The 19,891-nt window shown below is 41.5% G+C and overlaps 1 protein-coding gene across 3 annotated transcripts; it reads left to right on the top strand.

Moving 5' to 3' along the window:
• Nucleotides 1-1,005: 1,005 nt before the first annotated feature.
• Nucleotides 1,006-18,857, top strand: mical1 (microtubule associated monooxygenase, calponin and LIM domain containing 1). Of its 3 annotated transcripts, none has more exons than XM_034536450.1 (25): nt 1,006-1,114; nt 1,814-1,895; nt 4,351-4,643; nt 5,301-5,508; nt 5,907-6,014; nt 6,095-6,190; nt 6,380-6,535; nt 7,161-7,261; nt 7,473-7,730; nt 8,631-8,746; nt 9,444-9,570; nt 10,492-10,570; nt 10,792-10,939; nt 11,146-11,336; nt 12,317-12,423; nt 12,694-12,750; nt 12,836-13,079; nt 13,442-13,509; nt 13,777-14,572; nt 14,706-14,824; nt 14,926-15,039; nt 16,019-16,112; nt 16,662-16,755; nt 16,995-17,068; nt 17,703-18,857. In XM_034536450.1, the coding sequence occupies exons 3-25, from the start codon at nt 4,386-4,388 to the stop codon at nt 17,894-17,896; spliced, it is 3,807 nt and encodes a 1,268-aa protein (XP_034392341.1). In that variant the 5' UTR covers nt 1,006-1,114; nt 1,814-1,895; nt 4,351-4,385; the 3' UTR covers nt 17,897-18,857. The 3 variants fall into 3 exon arrangements, with proteins under 3 accessions (XP_034392341.1, XP_034392340.1, XP_034392342.1); XM_034536449.1 differs by having other exon boundaries at nt 1,062-1,275; XM_034536451.1 differs by having other exon boundaries at nt 1,062-1,208.
• The last annotated feature ends 1,034 nt before the right edge of the window (nt 18,858-19,891 follow it).

Consider the following 19,891-nt stretch of genomic DNA (forward strand, 5'->3'; position numbering starts at 1 on the left):
TGCTTTTTACTTTTATTTGTCAGCTGCCTCACTGTAGGAGTGACATTGTAACAGATGTTTCCCTCAAACAGCTGCATGAATATGAATAAATATTGTGAACTAAATCCATAATAATAATCTTATGATATTGTGTCGAAGTTTACCCTGAAATTAGCACAGCATAACTAGAACCAAGTAGGAATACAATATGTTACAGAGGATTCCAAAAAGTTTATGAACACACACAGGAGGACAACCAGATCAAATCCACAAGAAAATATTAATTTAAAAATGATGTTTTTGTTCATCAACTGTATTCTATTAAGATGCATAGTATTATCTACTTGTGTTTGTAAATCATGAGGCATACTGTAATGTAATGCAGTGCCGGGCGAGGTATTAAAATAATTTACTAAAACAAAAATTGGAAATTCCACTAAGTATTAATAGCTAAATACATTTCAGATTTAAAAAATAGACGTACTCATTATGCAGGGCCCCTATCAGACATGATATTTGATTATTATTACTGATTCATTAACATATAATCAGCATGTTTATGCTGTTTGTACCTCAACACTGTTTATTCCGACTGTTGTGTTTGGGGTCCTGGAAACCTTGCATTCAAACAGCTCAACTTTACTTATTTTAAACTTTACTTATATGTATATCCATTCAACAGATGAGAGCACATCACATGGAATAGCAGTAATGATTTGAGTCTATCAGAGTTTCATATGTGTTGTTGTATTAAACACACATATAGTCTTTTACACATGAAGCCAATGTCAACAACACATTAGGGTGTTGTCTAGTAACTAGACAACACCCTAATGTAAACATGTTGAACTAGACTCTAGTTGAACTAGACTCTAGTTCAACATGTTAAGTAAATGTAAGGTACATTACTCTCCACCGCTGGAGTGTAAAAAAAGTGCATTATCATTGTTATTGATATCATATTTGAAGAAGATGTATTATTCCATTGTATCCCTCATTCGTTCACGATGCCCTCAGGATAGCCATAACACCTTAAAAGCCTCCCCACCCGGTCGTCACGTGCCGCTGTGTCCGTAACGTTTACCAGAAAGTCCCGGAAGAGGCTGCATTCGTGCAGCATGAGCGCGAGGCGCAGGTGAGCGCGCGCTCTTATTATTACCTTCAACCACACAGAAAAAGCAAACAAACAGAGAAACGACAGCTTGGATACCGTTTCAACGATGTGCCCGGTACTTCTACACTGCTAATGTAACTTCTGGACGACTTTCATGACCCGACACTGCTCATATTTGACTTGTAAGAAAATATTCGGTGTTTCGTTCTTTTGTTTTCAGTGTGCGGGACGATTTTTGTTGTTAAGTTATATCTTGCTAAATTGTAACGTTTGCCGGTTGGGTTTCGTGTGCTAGTACTTTCTGGTGACGTTCATAGACTCCATCGGTTTATTTAATGTAAATACGCGTCGAATAAGTAGTTAAATCATATGTTCTGCCTATGCGTCATCTCTCAAAGCATTCTTTTAAACGTGGCTGCTCGCACTGGGTAACATGTTGTGACTGCAACCTAATCATTCATTGCCACACCTTCCTGTTCATGTATCGGCTTCCTATCAGTGTGAGGTCTTACTTTTAAAAGGGTTATGTTTTTAATGTCTCACTACACTACGAGCCAGATTAATGCAGTAAATGGAATATGTTTGTTTTCTTTCATCTCCTCTCTCCATCCCTCTCATTATTCTCTCTCCTCTCTCTCTCTCTCTCTCTCTCTCTCTCTCTCTCTCTCTCTCTCTCTCTCTGTGTCTGTGTCTGTGTGTCTCCTCTCCAAAACCTGCTAGGCTGGAGATCAGTGTTTGATCCAACATCCTGATTCACACTGCGCTGCCAGACGCACTGAGCAGAGCTTACACATGTAATGAGGTGGGTCAATCCAATCCAATGGCTTCGAATAAAATTGGGTCAATTCACCTTTTTTTAAATCATGCTTCTGCCTCGTCTTGTTCACAGATTTCCTGCTAAAACTCGTCTCTTCTCTAGAACTGCTTAACACAAGTCAGATGATGACTGTGTGTGTGTGTGTGTGTGTGTGTGTGTGTGTGTGTGTGTGTGTGTGTTAACCTTTGCCACAGATGACTCTTCATTCAGTATGACCATTTGCAAACTATATTTAGGAGCCTCAAAAGGGGTGTTTCTTTGTTGTTTTTTTAACCACGGGGGAAGTAGTTTAAGCTTTTATGTTTCTGCTATATTTCCTGTTCTAAATAGCTTTAAAAAAGTGCACGGGAGCATCAGAACGGAGTAAAAATACAGCAGCCTCCATGAGAATTAGATAAAAGACGAGCATCTTGAGTTATTTTTAGTGTTGACAGGTTGTCTTGTCTTCACAGGCGGTTTTATTCCTGCTAAATGTTTTTGTTCTGGCAGAACACTGGCTCCATTTGTAGCCCGTTAAGAGACTTTAACTGATGCAATCTTGATTAATAACTTCAGACCGAAGGTAACTTGTCAGGGAGCTTATTTACATATGTCCACATTGCACTTCATGTATAGGGAAACGGAAGATGAGATGTTTATTGATTTTAGAATATGATTATCCTTCAAAAATCAAACATTTAAATGCCTTTGGATGCTCATCATGATACATTCTGGTTGCACCTCAGCTATGCTTTCATGTTAAACCCTTTGTGTTAGCTCAGTATCATTTGGGTCTCCATGGAGGCTCCATAATTGTTTGTCTTTGGCTTTATTGTAGGTCGTAACTTGTTTGAGTAATTGGATCCATATGCAACACAGTGGAAGGCTGTAATGAACAGGAAGAGTTTTAGCTTCTTGTCCATATTTGTTTTAAAGCGTGTCATCAAGATGTTCTTTTACAGTGAGTAAAGACCACAGTTAAGAAATGTGAGTGAAGAATGTTGGCCTTAGTGGCAGCTTCAATGCAGTTTCCATCAGGTTCACACTCGAGCACGGTCATGCACACGCATGCAGCGGTCTGTGCCGGTAATTATACAGACTGTGTTGTGTCTCAGGTGGAAGGCAGGAGCTGCAGATTTAGTAGGAGGAGGGAGCGGCGGTGAGTTTATCAACAGGAAGTGATGCATGAGTTTTACAGGAAATGTCAGCAGCGACATGAAATGCAGATGTACTTAAAATGTGAAGTACATCTGCATTTCATGTCGCTGCTAAGAAGCGCATTGAGATGTGGTAGATGTGTCCTGTGAGAACGGTGCTTTAAACGGTGCTGCCTGTGGCGCCAGTAGTTTCTGAAAATAACTCCCCTTGAGTAAATGTTGACGGATGGATTGTGAGCTCGTATTGTATCCCAAATGTTTCTCATAGTAAGAAATGTCCTAAGTTTTACAAATGTTGCTAATGGTGATATTAACATAACCAGTTTTTTTGCCAGGCAAATCGTAATTAAGAATCTACTACTTGAGTTTTTATTTTACACCTTTGTTTACAGCTGCAATGATTAGTCAATCGACGGGAAATGTAAAAAAAAAATTAAATTACTCAATCCACTGCTGGTTCCAGGTTCTCAAATGTGAGAATGTGCTGCCTTTCCTTGTCTTACATAACAGTGCATTTAATTTATTTGTCCTTTGGACTGTTAGTCGGACGAAGCAAGACATTTGAAGATATCAGCTGGGGCTGAACAAAAATTGTGATCACTGTTGTTTGATGTTTTATAGACCACACCATTAATCAGTTGATTGAGAAGATGTTTTGCAGATTAATCCATGAAAAATAATTATCAGTTGTAGCCCTTCTTGTGTTAGTTTTGTCTAAAACAATACCTGGTGTTTCATTGCGCTGAATACTTGCCATAGTGCGATATTTATCAACAGCGGGTCATTCTTATTAATATGGGACATCAATTTTAATTGTGTCACATCTAGTTGTTCTTGTTTGGTTGAGGTGATACTCGACAGTCATTCCAGTCCAGCCATATGGAACAAGTTACACATTCACTATGTGTTTTAGCCATGTGTTTCCAGTAAACTCTTGCATACTGAAATTGAAGACAGGCACACCTCCTGAGGCAGCATGTGAGAATGAGGCATCAGCTGTGGGCGGGCTGTTTGCAGCAGGGCAGTCGTAAAAAAAGAAAGATGTAGTGAGCTGCAGAAAACACATTGAGGAAGTTAGTCATGACTCTGTGTACTAGGTGACAAGGAAGCCCTACACATTTAAACATCTGGACTATATTTAGGAGAACATGAGGAGGAGACTTGCAATAGCACAGAAGGCCGAAGACTCTATAAATCAAGGACTTTGTAACCCTTTGATCATTTACAGTAATCCTATCCCCTCGACCCAGTTATCTACAGGCATGAAGTTCTAAATAGTTCTGCTATAACCTCCTCTTTCACAGTTAACCAACAGACCCAGTGACCGTCATCTTCCACTATGGCGAGCAAGGACTCTGTCGACCCCTCACATGCTACATTTGACCTCTTCGTCCAAGCCCAGAGTTGTAAGGATGTGAAGAACCACTTCGCTGCACTCTGCAGGCAACTGGACATCGATCCTCGGGATTTCAGGAGTTTCTACATCAAATTAAAGGAAAGACTAAACTACTGGAAGGCCAAAGCCCTGTGGACCAAGCTGGACAAAAGGGCATCCCACCCAGATTACAAGCAAGGAAAAGCCTCCACCAAAAACAAGGTAGTGGCAACGAGAAACTCTCTTTGTCTTTCTGTATTTTAAAAGGATGTGGCTGGCTTTTTTGGCCGAATGATATTTTATATTGATAAACATTTTTATTTCCACGCTGAGGAGACATACACTACACTGGCACTGAATCAGATTCTGTTTTGTTTGGTCGTTCCTTTTGTTTTGGTTTTATTGTTCAGTTGTATACATTATTTATTAATTTCTCTTGTGACAACATAATTTACCCACCACGGATCATCATCCCACAATTGAAATGCTGTTTTTCTGAGTTTTGGGGAAAACACTGAAAAGCTCTAATATTAGATAATTATCTCATCCAAATATTTTATTTATATATTGGTAGAATATGTAAATATTCACAACTATAGATAATATGTTTTGTAGTTTTAGCTGAACTAAAACTATTCAAACCGTTATCATGCTGACTTTTTGGGGACTTGTTGCTAATAAGATTTAAACCTTGTCAATGGTCCTTTCAAGCTATTTTAAAAAGTATATACCGGTACTGACTGGCTAAATGAGAGAACTACATAATTTGTTTTACTGTGACACACACAATGTCACAGGACTTTGACCTAATTTCATTTGGCATCATATCACCCATGCTGACCTTTTGTCTCTCTCTCTCTCTCTCTCTCTCTCTCTCAGTGTCTTGTGTTGGGTGCTGGGCCATGTGGGCTGAGAACGGCCATTGAACTGTCCCTGCTGGGGGCTCAGGTGGTGGTGTTGGAGAAGAGGGAGAGCTTCTCCAGGAACAATGTTCTCCACCTGTGGCCCTTCACCATTTATGATCTCCGCGGGCTCGGAGCCAAGAAGTTCTATGGCAAATTCTGCACCGGGTCGCTGGATCACATCAGTGAGTGACGGATGACTGCTTAAGTGACTGTCCTGGACTGTGGCTCAGGCCTGGGGTTGTTTTGCAAAGCTCCCAGGGATCATCATAAGAAAAACAAAAATTAAGTTACACTGCCACTAATTATTCAATAATTTAGGTAAATTATCAACCAACATTTAGGCTTCACTGTTCAAGAAGCAAATTTATAGGCATCACATGTGGCTCCGGGAAAACATTTTTCTCTATTTTCTGACACAGTCTAGCAATAATTAATGGAGGTGTTGATTACTCAGTATTAGAAATAATTATTTATTACAGCCCTAGCTCCCAATATATTTCTGTTTGCATGACTCACTGTATTTAGTATCTTGCATATCTCACACAAACATTTCTAATGAAATATCCATGTATATTTTTAGGCATCCGTCAGCTGCAGTTGGTTCTATTGAAAGTGTCACTTCTCCTCGGGGTGGAGGTGCACACCGGAGTGGAGTTTCAGAACTTGATTGAGCCCTCGGGAGAAAACGGTACGTACATTTGCCAACCAGCAGTCACTCCGCCTGCTAATGTTTTCTCAGTCCACCATCATCAGTTGTGTTACTTATAGGTTGGACGGCCAAGCTGCAGCCAGGGTCTCATCCTGCTGCTACCTTCCAGTTTGACGTCTTCATCTCTGCTGGAGGAGGCAGGTTTGTTCCTGATGGTGAGAAAAACACACACACACCTACTCTTCAATCACTTCTGTTCAATCACTTCTGCACCAACAGCCGCAGTTTGACATTTTGCGAGGGCTGGTGGTTACACACGGTCACAAACGTCCTCCAACAGCTGTATTCAATGAGTGAGCTTTCATCAGCCCAGTGTCCTCTTTTCGTCTCTCCCAAACTATCAGGTTTTAAGCATAAGGAGCTGAGAGGCAAGCTGGCTATCGGCATCACAACCAACTTCATCAACAGACACACGGCCGCAGAGGCCCATGTAGCAGAGATCAGCGGTGTGGCCCGCATCTATAACCAGAAGTTCTTCCAAGAGCTGCTCACTGAGACGGGTAGGAATCCATATGACATCTACAGTCGCGTTCAGCTGGGTGGAAAATAAGAGGACATCTTTATTTGCAGTGTGGCAACTGTGTGCTCCATTTCAGTAAACTGTTAAAACAATTGAAGCAAGAAAAGAGGAAATCAGTTGCTTCATATGAACAAATTTTATACCACGGCTTGCACTTCCGTGAGAACAGGAATTACGAGAGTCACTGAGCCGCAACATTTCTAATAAGAATATCAGCACTCTTATTGTCATTAAATTGTTCTGCTGTTGTGCCTTGCTGAACGAGACCCTCAAGGCATGAAATGAATGTTCACACTGTCGGGTTCAATGTGGAGTGTGAAAAGGGCAGCGTGGCTTTTAATCTGTGTTCCAATCTTCAGTTAATTTCCTGTGACAGCGCTGTAAACTGACCAACTTTTGAACCAACCTTACAGGAATTATGTGACGCCTTATAACCCTCATAGCACCCAATTGTATGAGTTTTTAAATTGACTGACCAAGAAAACTAGTAGAAAATACTAATCTCCTCTCAAATAACCAATGTTCTTGAAGTCAGCCCTCCTGATTCTCCAACGCTCTTGCGCTGGTCTTGCTCTCTTTTTATGACTCACCATTTTCCATTCCAGGTATTGATTTGGAGAATATTGTCTACTACAAAGATGACACCCACTACTTTGTCATGACTGCCAAGAAGAAGAGCTTGTTGAAGATGGGGGTCATTAAACGGGTGAGTACAACACATCCATTACCAAGAAAACGTGAGATTCTGCGAAACAAACCAAATATCCAGTGTGAAGAGATACACTGTCAATCATCCCCTCTTTCTCTGCAGCCTGGCCCATTAGTTAAAGCTGTAAACTAAATATTAGAAGTGTCACTCAGAATCCTAACAAGATGCAGTGACTCATCAGATTGCACCTGTCACTCCGTCTCCACAGGACTACAGCGACGCAGAGGAGCTGCTGGCTCCTGCAAACGTGGATCAGGAGGCTTTGTGCCGCTATGCCCATGATGCTGCCACCTTCTCCACTGGTGGCAAACTGCCTGACCTCCAGTTTGCTAAGAACCATGCCGGCCAGCCAGACGTGGCCATGTTCGACTTTACCTGCATGCACCGTGCTGAGAATGCTTCTCTGGTCAGGGAGAGGGGGGGGAAGAAATTGTTGATGGGTCTTGTTGGAGATTGCCTGGTGGAGGTAGGGAATAACATGTTTATGGGTTTGGTGCACATTTACCCTACTTGGCATTTTTAGCTACACTGGCGGCGCGGCTCAAGGGATCAGTCAACCACTTTGACCTAGACTGAAATATTTCCATGGATGGGTTAGCAATAATGCATGCATTCATGGTCCCCAGAGGATGAATCCCTGAGCGCCACAAGCAGGTCAAATGTTTCACTGAAATATCGTAACATTTGCCAGACAGCTTGTCAGATGACTGACTTTTTTCTTCTGCCACCATGAGGTTTGCATTTGAGTAAAAAGACTGCCATGAAATTTTGGACTGACATTCATGTCCCCTTAATGACTTTGGAGATTCTCGTGTTTGAGTCGAGCTATACATCAGGTCAAGACCTTTTATTTACAATACAATAAATATAGCCTACATAAAATCTAGTATACAATATGACTGAAAATACATAGGCATAAGCATAATGCCTATATATGCCTGTCCTACATTCTTATCAAATGTGTCCTTTACTTTAGTTTATGACCAAATACCTGCAAAACTGTTGACATTCCCATCAGCTTCAGCTGTACTTACTAATTAGCAAATGTTAGCATGCTACTATGCTAACTAAGATGGTAAACATGGGAACATTATATTTGAGAAACATCAGCATGTGAGCATTTTCATTTAATTGTGTTTTTGCTGTCTGATGTTCGTGTTTAGCCTAAATTTCCACTGTGACTAACTACATCCTGACATTGTGTAGCCATGAAATCTTAGTGTTTACATAAAGATATTGAGAGAGTTTGCATGAAAATCTGGGCAGCTGTTTCTTTTGTCTGTCTCATCTTTTATACATGACATGCTGTCGACTGTATGATGACGTTAATGTGCTACAATGAGTTATTATGCTCTGTTCTCTGCAGCCTTTCTGGCCCCTGGGCACAGGTATTGCCCGTGGGTTTCTAGCTTCTTTTGACACAGCGTGGATGGTGAGGAGCTGGGGCATGGGGGTCCCACATCTCAAGGTCCTAGCTGAGCGGTGAGCCAGTTTCTTAGAACTACTTAGCAGCAAAAAATACAGACAAGTGCATGATGCAACTACTTCCTGTTTCTACCTTGCCATATTTATGTTTGCTAATTTAACAAAGTGTTATTTTTTGTTTCTCAGACACACAGTAAACAAAAGAGGTACTATTAGTTTGATATTTAGTTTTAGTTGTAACCCTAACAACAAAAAAAAGGATTTGGACATTTGAAAATAAATGGATAGCACTGAAAGTTCTGTAAATAGATTGTAAAATAGTGTGCCAACATTCATTAGTATACCTGTGTAGCTCCTCGTCAGCAACACTCCCCATCCTCAGATGATTAGTGTGATGTTCAGCATGATTCCTTGATGTGACAAGAATTAGACAATAAGGACAGAAGTCATGTTAACTTGTAAAATCTGCCAACTTTACTAAAGTTATGAATACTGACTACGGTGTCTGCCTTGGTAAACCTGATAAGAATACACATTAAAGTGTGAAGAAACTCGCTGGTTATTTTCAACCATATAAACAATGGTCATTTTTCATCTAGTGTGAAGTCAGAAATGTGTACGGTGATCTCTAAACTCACCCAGTTATTCATCACACTCTTCCTGTTAAATTGTATCTGCTCTCCATCTGGTGATTGATTTGGCGGCTGTGCTCGGCTCTAAATGACTCAGTTTTCGTTTCTTCACAAATGTACAGAGAAAGTATCTACCAGGTCCTGTCCCAGACCACACCAGAAAACACCTGCAAAAACTACGCTGTCTACAGCATTAACCCCAAAACGCGGTACACAAGAGCCAACCTCTCATCTATCCACGCCAACCAGGTCAGGACTGTTACCCTTTCTTTACTAAACAGAGATTTTAATCCGTCACTTTAATCATCATGGAGGTAAAGGCTGCAGATTCCAGACTAGTCTTCTCAGAAACTCAAATACACCCCTAACAGCGCTGCTAAGCAAGTAGTGTCTCTGTGCTACTTGTATGTGGTGTTTAAATCGGGTAATATGCACACATTTAGTGCAAAATCTGCCCCTTTCAATGCAAATAAGCCTCATTGCAAAAACAGTCGGATTCACACAGATCAGTGCTAATAGCCACATAGTTTCAGGGAAATTCTTCAGGGGTCTCTGCTCAAACTCAAAATGTTGATAAAGCAGTGACAGGATGCAATAAATGAATAAAGCTCCCCAAGGGGGGGGGGGGTTATTATATATAAACAAAGCATTTCTTCCCTCTCCCTCATTTTGCAAATCTTGGCCTTACATTTTTCCCTTTACGCTCTCTTAATTGCCATCCAGAGGTTTGCATGAAAGTGACATTCCTCTCCTGAGGCTGAATCTCACCCCTCACAACCGATGCATTGTTCTCAAGTGCATTCGTACTTTGCCACATAGATTATTTTAATCAGACTCAAAAGAAGTAACACTCACCTGCAACACTTTATGGCTGTGTTTACTATCATATCATGAGCCCAGTATCATTTGTAGATTGGACCTTGAGCAGAGGTGGCAAAGGATGCACAATTAATAGCAGCCACAACCCATTATTGTGTTATTTGCCCGACAGTCTCATAAAAGCAAAGTAATGTTACTAAAATAGAATTTGCTTTCTGTTCTAATACTATGGAAATAAGTATTGGCTTGAGTTACTGCTCCATAGCTGTTTTGTTTTGTATTGTGAGTTTTACAAATTTCTTCTGAGTTGATTTTGTCTGAATGTATTGATGTACCTGTCACTTCATTTAGGTGCAGCACCTCTACGATGTTGATAAATCCAATCCATCGATCAAGAAACAGAAGAGCCAATTGTTTCCCATGCGTCAAGGTCAGCTGCTCTTTTTTTCATGCATGCACTCGAGGCCTGTACGATGGCTGTATTCAGCTGTGTTGAGTAAAGCAGGACGCGTTTTGTGGTCAACATTGACATCTCAAACATTCACTCACACCATCGTTACATGTCGGAGAGAGACACTTTGATTACTGTGGAACCCCTGCACTGCGGTTATAGAGCATTGTCTGACGATTTGTCTTTGTTTGTCCCCTCAGATTCAGTCAATGGTTTTGAGGAGTTGTTGAGATGGTGTCAGAAACACACCGCGGGTTATCAAAATGTGAATGTAAATGATTTTTCCCAATCCTGGCGGTCCGGGCTGGCTCTGTGTGCTCTGATACACCATTTCAGACCTCGGCTCATGTGAGTTGTAGTAGTCGTATTATTCATCTAATTGTAGGATGCTATATTTATTGGTTTGATTTTGTTACTCCGACGCAGCTCTTTGAAAGAAGTTCGTATTCAATATTTACATTGAACACATTACATGTGATTGTCATCTTTGATGGGAAAAGACTGTCTATAATGAATATTGTAGACTAATCCCAGTTTTTCTAATTCCTACACAGCGACATGTCCTCCCTAGATGAGTCCAGTGCTGTTTACAACCACCAACTGGCCTTCAGCGTCTTAGAGAAGGAACTGGGCATCCCGCTTGTCATGTCTGCCAGTGACTTAGCCAAAAGTGATCAGATAGACAAGTTGTCCATGGTCCTCTACCTCACCCAAGTCCAAAAGGCCTTCACTGTGCCAGCAAAAGGTAAAAGTTCAAGGTTAATAATTAAAAAGGCCCAAAAAAAACACTTTGCAACTCACCAAATAAATAGCTGTTGTTTTAAATGCTATTAATGTTATGATATATTTCTGAAGCTAGCTTTTGGTGACAGCAGCATCACTCTTGGTTTCTTAGACACTGCACAGCTTTAGCATCAACTTAAAAGGGTCAGATGCCTTTTCCACTGAAATGTGTTTGGCGTTAAGAAGCAAACAAAGCGCTGTCTCTTTAAGAGCCTGTTACCCAGAATTCATTTGGCTTAAATGGCTAGTGCTGTGCTTAGAGCCAGCTCCACTGGTAGTGCTGTTCCCCTGCACTAAGCCAGCCGAGCAGCAGCAGACCGAGCAAACAGTCACCGTGTGGACCTGGCTCATCAGCTCTGCTGGGACAAGCGTCTCTTGAAGAGGATATTCCTGCACTGAAGGAGGTTCTTTCCCCTGGCTGTTTTGCAACGGAGGTATTTTCACAGGCTTTGCAGCATGGGCAGATTAGTGCAGCGTAAATGTGAGCCCACCGTTAGGAGGCACTGAATGAGCTGAAGTGGGTGTGATAATCGCTCTCTGTGTCTGTGATGCAGCTCTGCTTGGGATCCGCCGCCTGATGTGCAGGCAAGAGGGAGCTGTCACTCTCCCGTAACCTTATCTGAATGATGAAAGGTGGTCAGGGCAGGAGCTGAAGAGTTTTTTTTTTTCATGTGGATTGACAAGTTGAATTCATCTGCTGTGATGCTACAGAAAATACAATTTAGATGGCTTATTTATATTTCTGACTATCGACATAAAATGATTTACCTTGTAGAGATTTAAGAAGGCACAAGTAGAATATTTTAAGCTGCCATATGCAGAGCTGGAAGTAGGCCAGCGCTAAGGCTCAGGTGTCTTTTGGTGTGCAGCCTAGTGCTATAGTGAGATAAACTGATTTTGGTGTGTGTCCCTCTCTTTCTTTCTTGTATCTGTTGGCTACAGACCCTGCAGCCTTCCTGCCGTCGTCCAAGCCTCTGACTCTCTCCCAGACACAGTCGGCTGTCTTTTTCCTGACCAAGCTGAAGCACAACTCTCTGCAAAGGCGCAAGGTACGCCCACTGTGACTGTGTGTTCACTGTTTACACAGCACCCAGAAATGTTCAAACACGCTGGAGTTCACGTCTGGGCCTTCAGTCTGTGTTCTTTTGCTGTCTGTGACTCGCATCCGCTATTCATCTGTTTTTATTTAGGGACAAATTGTTAGAATTGTTATAACAAGGAATGTGGTTTCTAGACGCTCATTAAAATGGTTTGAATGTTTGTTTGAATGTTCGTCGGGTAATATAATCAGTCAATAGTTGTTCTTATTTCCTCTCCAGGAAAAGCTGGCGACTGAGAAAAGAAAAAAAGAGACGAGGATGGGAGATGAGGACAGTGTGCGTTGTGTAGCTTTCTGTAATCATTATTATTTTTTCTTTGCCAGTGTGGCGTCACTGAATTTAACTCTGCCTTTTCCCTCAGACGGCGGTGCCTCCTGTGTTCCCCGAGCTCAGTCCGACACCTTATCCGGCTCTTGATCCTGAGCCTGAATCTGGTGCTGGTGTGTCGATGAGAAACAGTGAGGAGTGTTACTTCTGTGCTCAGAGGGTCTATGTGCTGGAGCGCATCAGTGCTGAGGGCAAGTTCTTCCATCGCAGCTGCTTCACCTGCCATCGGTGCGGCATCACTCTCAGACTGGGAGGATACACTTTTGACCAGACCACAGGTGAATACTTACTGTCCTCATTTGTCATGTGTTCACAGGAGGTAATGGGACACAAAAACCCAACACATATTCAAAATATGGTTGTAATTCTTAGTAGTGCTCAGGATAAAGCACTTGTGTTTCTGGTTTAAACAGCTATGTTAATTGCTAAATGGAGTATCACTTATTTATTTATTTATAAAATGTAATACTGTAATTTGCACCAGGGCCCCTTATTTATTTTTTTTAAAGGGGTTTCCATTTAGACTGAAAGGATATAAATCATTTACGATAAACAGGCTTTTTCTCCTTTGGCACGTCAAACATTCACTTGTCTGACTTTTCAACTGCTTTTATTGCTTTTGTCTGTGATGTCCCCTCAGGGAGATTTTACTGTGAGCTGCACTCTGAAGAACTGGAGCTGGAAGACGGGGCTGGAACGTTGTCTAAGGTGGGTCACTGAACAGCGCAGATGTTAACCATTCTGGCGGCTTGCTGCTCGGGACTCCCTGTTGACTCCCTCTGTTCGTGATGCTCATGTTACACAATCTTCTGTTGCATGATATATCATCCTTCTGGTGCCTGCTCCGATGTCATCAAACTCGTTCGGAGCAGTTACGCACAACTACTGAGGATGTCTGAACAACTGTAGTCTGAGGAACAAAACATATTAAACAGGAATTTGTGCTCTTTCGTTGCCTTTTTTTTCTGTATTCAGGATGGCGAAGGAACAAATGAGGAGAACAGGCTTTCCACTGAGGATTATACACCATCTCCATCAGATGAGGAGTTTGAGCATATTCTGGACTCTGGTCCCTGTGCTCACTCACAGTCACATACACCTGAAGGACAGGACCACCATGTACTTGAATCCAAAGAGGATTCCCAACAACCACACCCATCAAAAACTCCCATACATCCTCCATCTAAAACTGAGGTGGCAGCACCCACTGAGGAGGAGACCGTGTCCTATCCTGTGCCAAAGCCCCGCCTCTCTCAGCAGACCACACCCAGCCCTCAGCCCTCTCCTCCAATAGCAAAACCTCGCTCAATCCACCTTTTTAACCCCTCGACACCAGAACAACGTTCATCTCCAACCCCTACAAAAGAGATCTCCACAGCAGCACCAGACTCCCGTCCTAAGCAATCACTCCGAAAGCTTCAGCTGACCAATGAGGAGAAAAGCCAACTAGTGAACCTTCAGAGCCTCAGCGCGGACTCTGACTCAGAGACCCCCGGTGGATCCTCCTCATGCTCCTCTTCCTCTGCAACCGCAGGAGGTCCAAGCCCTCCTAAACCTGAGGGACTGGATGGGCAAGAGGAGGAGGGCTACTGGAGTGGGAGCACCGCAGGTCACATCCGGGAGAAGAGGAATCGACGCTGCTTCAGGAGAAAAGAGATGCCAAGTGGGCAGACCAGGGTACGATCCAAGTTTTCCCCCTGGAATCTCTCTTCTCCGAGAATCAGCAGAGACACCCGGCTCAGTGTCCTCATTAATCAGCCAGGGAGAGTGGGTAAGTAAGGACTCATTCTCTTTGATCTTTGGTGGAGTAAAAGAATGCTGGTTGCAGGAGCAGAAAGGAGGGGGGGAAAAAAACTTTGTTGTGTAACACTTGTCACAACATCTTTCTTGAATTTGTACGACAGAAACAACATTCAGACACGCACACAGCACTTCAGAAGAGGGTGGCGATGATGATGAAGACGACGATGAAGAAGAAGATGAGATGTTTGCGCAAGATGATGTTGACTTATTTGATGCGAAAGTAAGGACAGGAATGGAACTAATATTTTCATATTCATACAATGGTGAGCCTGCTGCATTTTAAACTGCAGTAGACTTCCAATGCTGACACTTTGACTTCAGTTTCAGATGGTGCCGTCAGACCCTGTTGAGGCTGAGAAAATGGAGCTGATGAAGATGAGGACACTCGAGCGGCGGGCCAAGATGAGCGAATTACAGCGATTGCGCAAAGCCCAGGTCAGTGTCTCTCACAGTGTTGCAGTACTCGCAGCTCATCTATGTTTTATTGTTCTGTGGCTGCTCCAACTTTTACTCACGGAAGCAATTCACTTGTGTATGAATATACATGAATTTGTGGTGTGAGGTAAAGTGTATCAATTAGTTTTTAATATTTGTTGATTTTGGTGACACCTGTGGTAACAGCAAGTGTGGTTTAATACTAGAGGCTTCACTATTCCTATTCTGGGGCAATCAAACACTCCTTGTGCAGTCGCTACTTTGTCATAAATACAAGTTGATTTAATAAAGAAGTCAGTCAATATCTCTTTACATCATGAGCTACCATGGTCTGGTTTCATGCTGCACACTGCGCAAGTAGTTGTCAACACAACAGCAGGGTAGAGTAAAAGCAGTTGGTTCCCTTGTCGGCTGCAACTCTTCATCTAAAAGCGTTGTTTGCCTGCTCCCTCTAGTCCCTATACTCCCATCAATATTTAAAACGGATCCACTGTAAAATAAATAAATAAAAAACACCCTGACAATGACTGATTTGTTTTGTCGACACATTTTTGATTAACTTTTAGTGTGATTAATACGTTTCCACTGGCTTCTTCACAATATAAGTCCACAAGTGGGAGAAGTAAATACTGAGGCTGATATCCGTGAGATAAAAGTAAACGCAGTAAAACTGGATTACATGCATTATGAATCTCTCATGCTTAGATAGGCAATTTGAACCCGGCGTGGGAATGGCGTAGTCCACCACTAACGACACAAATTACTATTTAGATCAAATTACTATTTAGATCAATTATCATAGTGTGTGTGTGTGTATGTATGTATGTATATATATATATATATATATATATATATATATATATATATATATATATATATATATATATATATATATATATATATTGTAGCAGAAAAGTGGCGTCAATTAATACCATCATAAACGAATAATGATTTATTTCTTCCCGTGTCTGGTTCGCAGTCCATCCAGAGGAGACTGGAGGAGATTGAGGTGACCTTCAAGGACTTGGAGGATAAGGGTGTAGTGCTGGAGAGGACGCTGCGTGGAGAGGCTGGTAAGACCCACGCGCTAACAGCAGGCTTCTTGTTTTCAATATAGTTTTTCATGAAGAAAATAGCCAGAACCGTTAAATTATTTTCACACAAATGTTTACATGCAACCAAAAGTGGTTGTTTTATGCTGGAATAAGGATGCTGACTTAAATTAAGTCCTCTCTCTTCTGGTAATAGGAAGTGGAGCAAAAACACAAATGAGCCGCTGTTGATTTTATAAATGCATAAATAAGTAAACAAGTAGAGAATGTTTGCTCTTCAAATGGTAATATGTTTTAAGTTCATTATAAATATTTCCATTAAAAAAACAGAATATTATGAGCACTATAAATACTGTACTAAATACATGGATATTGCTGTAAAAATGTTAAAAGTGAGCTGAATTCACACGGATCAACCTCCAGAATCCTCACTTGCATGGCTGCTGTGTCACATGCAGCACATCACTTTATCTAGAATATCCATAAAAACCTGTCTTCCTCTCCTCTTTCCAACTTTACAAACAAACCTCAAATGCCGACACCCTGACACTGTATTGTTCCACCTTCTAGGCAGCAACGGCTCTCCGGAAATGATTGAGAATTGGATCCAGCTCGTCCATGAGAAGAACGCGTTGGTGTCCGAGGAGTCCGACCTCATGGTGGCGTGAGTGTACACCTTGCAAATAAAAACTGTGACGCCGCCCACTAGAAGCCCGAGTTGTCACGGTGGAATACAACACGGCTTTTGTGCAAAGTAGAAGTGACGCATTGCCACATCAAAACACTGTGGTTACTGTTGATGCTCACCTTGGCGGCAGCCAATGTAGTTTACAGTCAGACTCCATTTGTCATACAGCCTTATGGTGACCTGCAGCTACAGCAGGATGTTTGTGTTTCTTTCAGGTCTCGTCAGCTGGAACTCGAGGACAAGCAGAGCATGTTGGAGTTGGAGCTAAGGAAATACATGGAACTGAATGGTGTGTACTTTGGTGGGCTTCTTAAATAGTCCCATTGATTTTGACGCAGTTGGAAGAGAGCGAGCCCAGTGCTAGTTGTGTTAAGCCCAAAGTATTGAGATAATCATTGCATATTTTTCTTTTCTAATAAGAACATGCTTTGGCAATGTGGCCCCCTTCACCCAACCCATATATTTTGTTTTAGTATATCGGCTGAACTTTGATGCAAATAAAAAAACAGTAATTGATTCATCCCTACAGAAACAAGCAGTTTGTTTACACCAATATTATCATTAATTTGTGTTTCTGTCCACCGGATGAATAAAAGTCTAATATTCACTTTCTTCTCACTCTGTTTTTGGTCTCTACCAACTCGTGAGACTAATATCTGTCTCTCTGGCTGCTAGATGCTCCTCCTTGTTCAACAGCTAGTCACAGTGTGGTTTTAGAGCCTTTTCTCTGGAAACAGGGTGAACTAAATCAGTCGTTCATTACGCTCAACACTGAACTCACTATAAAGCTCTGTGAAGCTGAGGGGAGCTGCAGATCCAAGTGATCATTATCTGTAGGGTCTCCACTAAGAGCGACTCCTTTCACATCATAAAGATATGGATTGTAGCCACGTTAACATGTGCATATGTGTTTTGTCTGGCAGACAAGACATCGGAGCAGCAGGCAGAAGAAGATCGGGTCCTCCAACAGATGATCGACGTGGTGGACATGAGGGACTCTCTGGTGGTGTTTCTGGATGAGAAGAGGCTGAACGAGATAAGCGAGGAGCAAGAGGCCTTCTCCCTCAGGGAGGCCAAGCGGCACTCGAAGGCAGGAGCTCAGGTTCACTGGGCGTAGGGCTTTCCCGCACACACACATACTCTGCATGAACCTGTGTGTACTGTGCAGTAGATGCCCTCTCGTCTACTGTATGTGAGACTTGCTGCTTTCAGACCTGAGACTTAACTTCTGCAAAGCCAAAGATGATACGGAATGGTTGAGGATGGGTAAGCGGCCCCTCTTTATACAACTAGGAGAAAGCATTGAGGCTTATGGGCCAGAGGCTGAGTGAATGTGTTGCAATCTTTCCCCTAGAGGGAGACATAAGCCTGGGAATCTGATGCATTACGCTCAATAACTCTCCAGCGAAGCCCAGCCTGATGGTGTGGTCAAAGCAACAGACCACATATGAAAAATAGACACCTAATGTCTGCTGTTCACTTGAGCAACCACCACACAGCAGATAATTACTACCTAGCCTTGTCGTGGTGTCAGAAACATGTGACTCGAGTGCAAAACCAAGACGAAGCAGCATCAGATTACAGCGGCAGGGAACCTGCAGTAGCTCTGGAGACGTAGAGGTGGATCTAGGGCGAAAGCACACGATGGATGTTGTTTTTGAGAAATATTTTAATGAATAAATGCTACTGTACACAATTACATAATATACATATAATTATGTTTAATATGTGTACACTGAAACTCTAGAAAAATTATGGTGAAGGAAAAAAAAACAGGTAGATAACATTTTACAATTAATAAATTCCACTATTTAGTATTTATGATTACATTTTTATTATCCAAATTTGAATGAAAAAAGACTTAACAGACTGGTTCATCTTTTTAGAAATGCTATCTTTTATCTTTTGCAGGTGTTCCTCTTTATGTGCTGGCAGAATTGCCAAAATTGAGTCAAAGTCATTTCGTTGTTAGTAATAAAAAAAATTAAAAAACGCCTTATACATTCATTGTTTTGCTGCCATTTTGTGCCGCCTGGATGGCACTTCACAGTATATCAAATAAAGATCATGCACTTTGATGTTTTAGTTTTGATCAAAATACTGAGTGTGCTTTTCTTTACGGACATATTTCCATAACCGTGGCCCTTTTTATATAGAGTAATGAATACTGTGCTTGTATAAGGGGTTTTACTGCCCCTTATACATGACTGGTACTTTTAATAGACAGCAAAGGAGATGATGGAGGTTTTCAGATCCATGACGTAAAAGTAATTATGAAGCAGAATGACCTTGTTGAGTGTTATATTGTCATATATTATTATATTGTTATTATTATTATTACTGATCTATCAATATGTGAGCAGCATTTTATCGTTCTAGCTAATCAAGGTGGACCTCATGTTAACCATTTTACACAGTGGTATTTTAATCTATTAAAATGTATATTTAATTTGCATCAGATTAACTATAACTGTCAGGTAACTGTAGTGGAGTAAAAAGTACAATATAAAGTATAGCATAACATGGAGATACTTGAATAAAAGAACCTTAAAACTGGACTGAAAGCACCACAGCGAAAGCAGTTAGTGTGCGGACATCACGTGTGTCACTATAGTTTCATGCACTAACGTCACCATAATCTCAGGTTATGTGAGCAGTGAACAGTTTTTGCACTAATTCAATAACATGTTACACTGTTAGTATTAATGGGGGAAATTGTATTATTTCACTCCTTGTTAATTTATACACAGAGGCCTGAAATGACCAGAATGTGAACTGGCTCCTAACCAGTCCACACTCCATACTTGGTCTGGAGTCCTGGTTAATGCCACCAGCAGGCGTTAAAAAGTTCAAACTGATCCGGTTCTTTCAGGCCTGGTGTTTAGTGTTTCATCAATGTGTAGAGACACAACACTGGAGAACACAGGCCCTTCAGTAAAAGTGTCAGTACAACTGTAAATTCAACCTTAATATAATTTTCCTGTTCATACTTTCATACTAATATTTTAAAAGTAAAATGTTCAATGGAGGTGTTTTCCTTGCATGAGAGTGCATTTACAGTGTGGTATTAATACTGTTATTTAAGTAAAGGATTGGCATACTTCCTCCACAA

This window comes from Cyclopterus lumpus, chromosome 7, assembly GCF_009769545.1.
Source record: "Cyclopterus lumpus isolate fCycLum1 chromosome 7, fCycLum1.pri, whole genome shotgun sequence".
Classification (NCBI taxonomy): domain Eukaryota; kingdom Metazoa; phylum Chordata; class Actinopteri; order Perciformes; family Cyclopteridae; genus Cyclopterus; species Cyclopterus lumpus.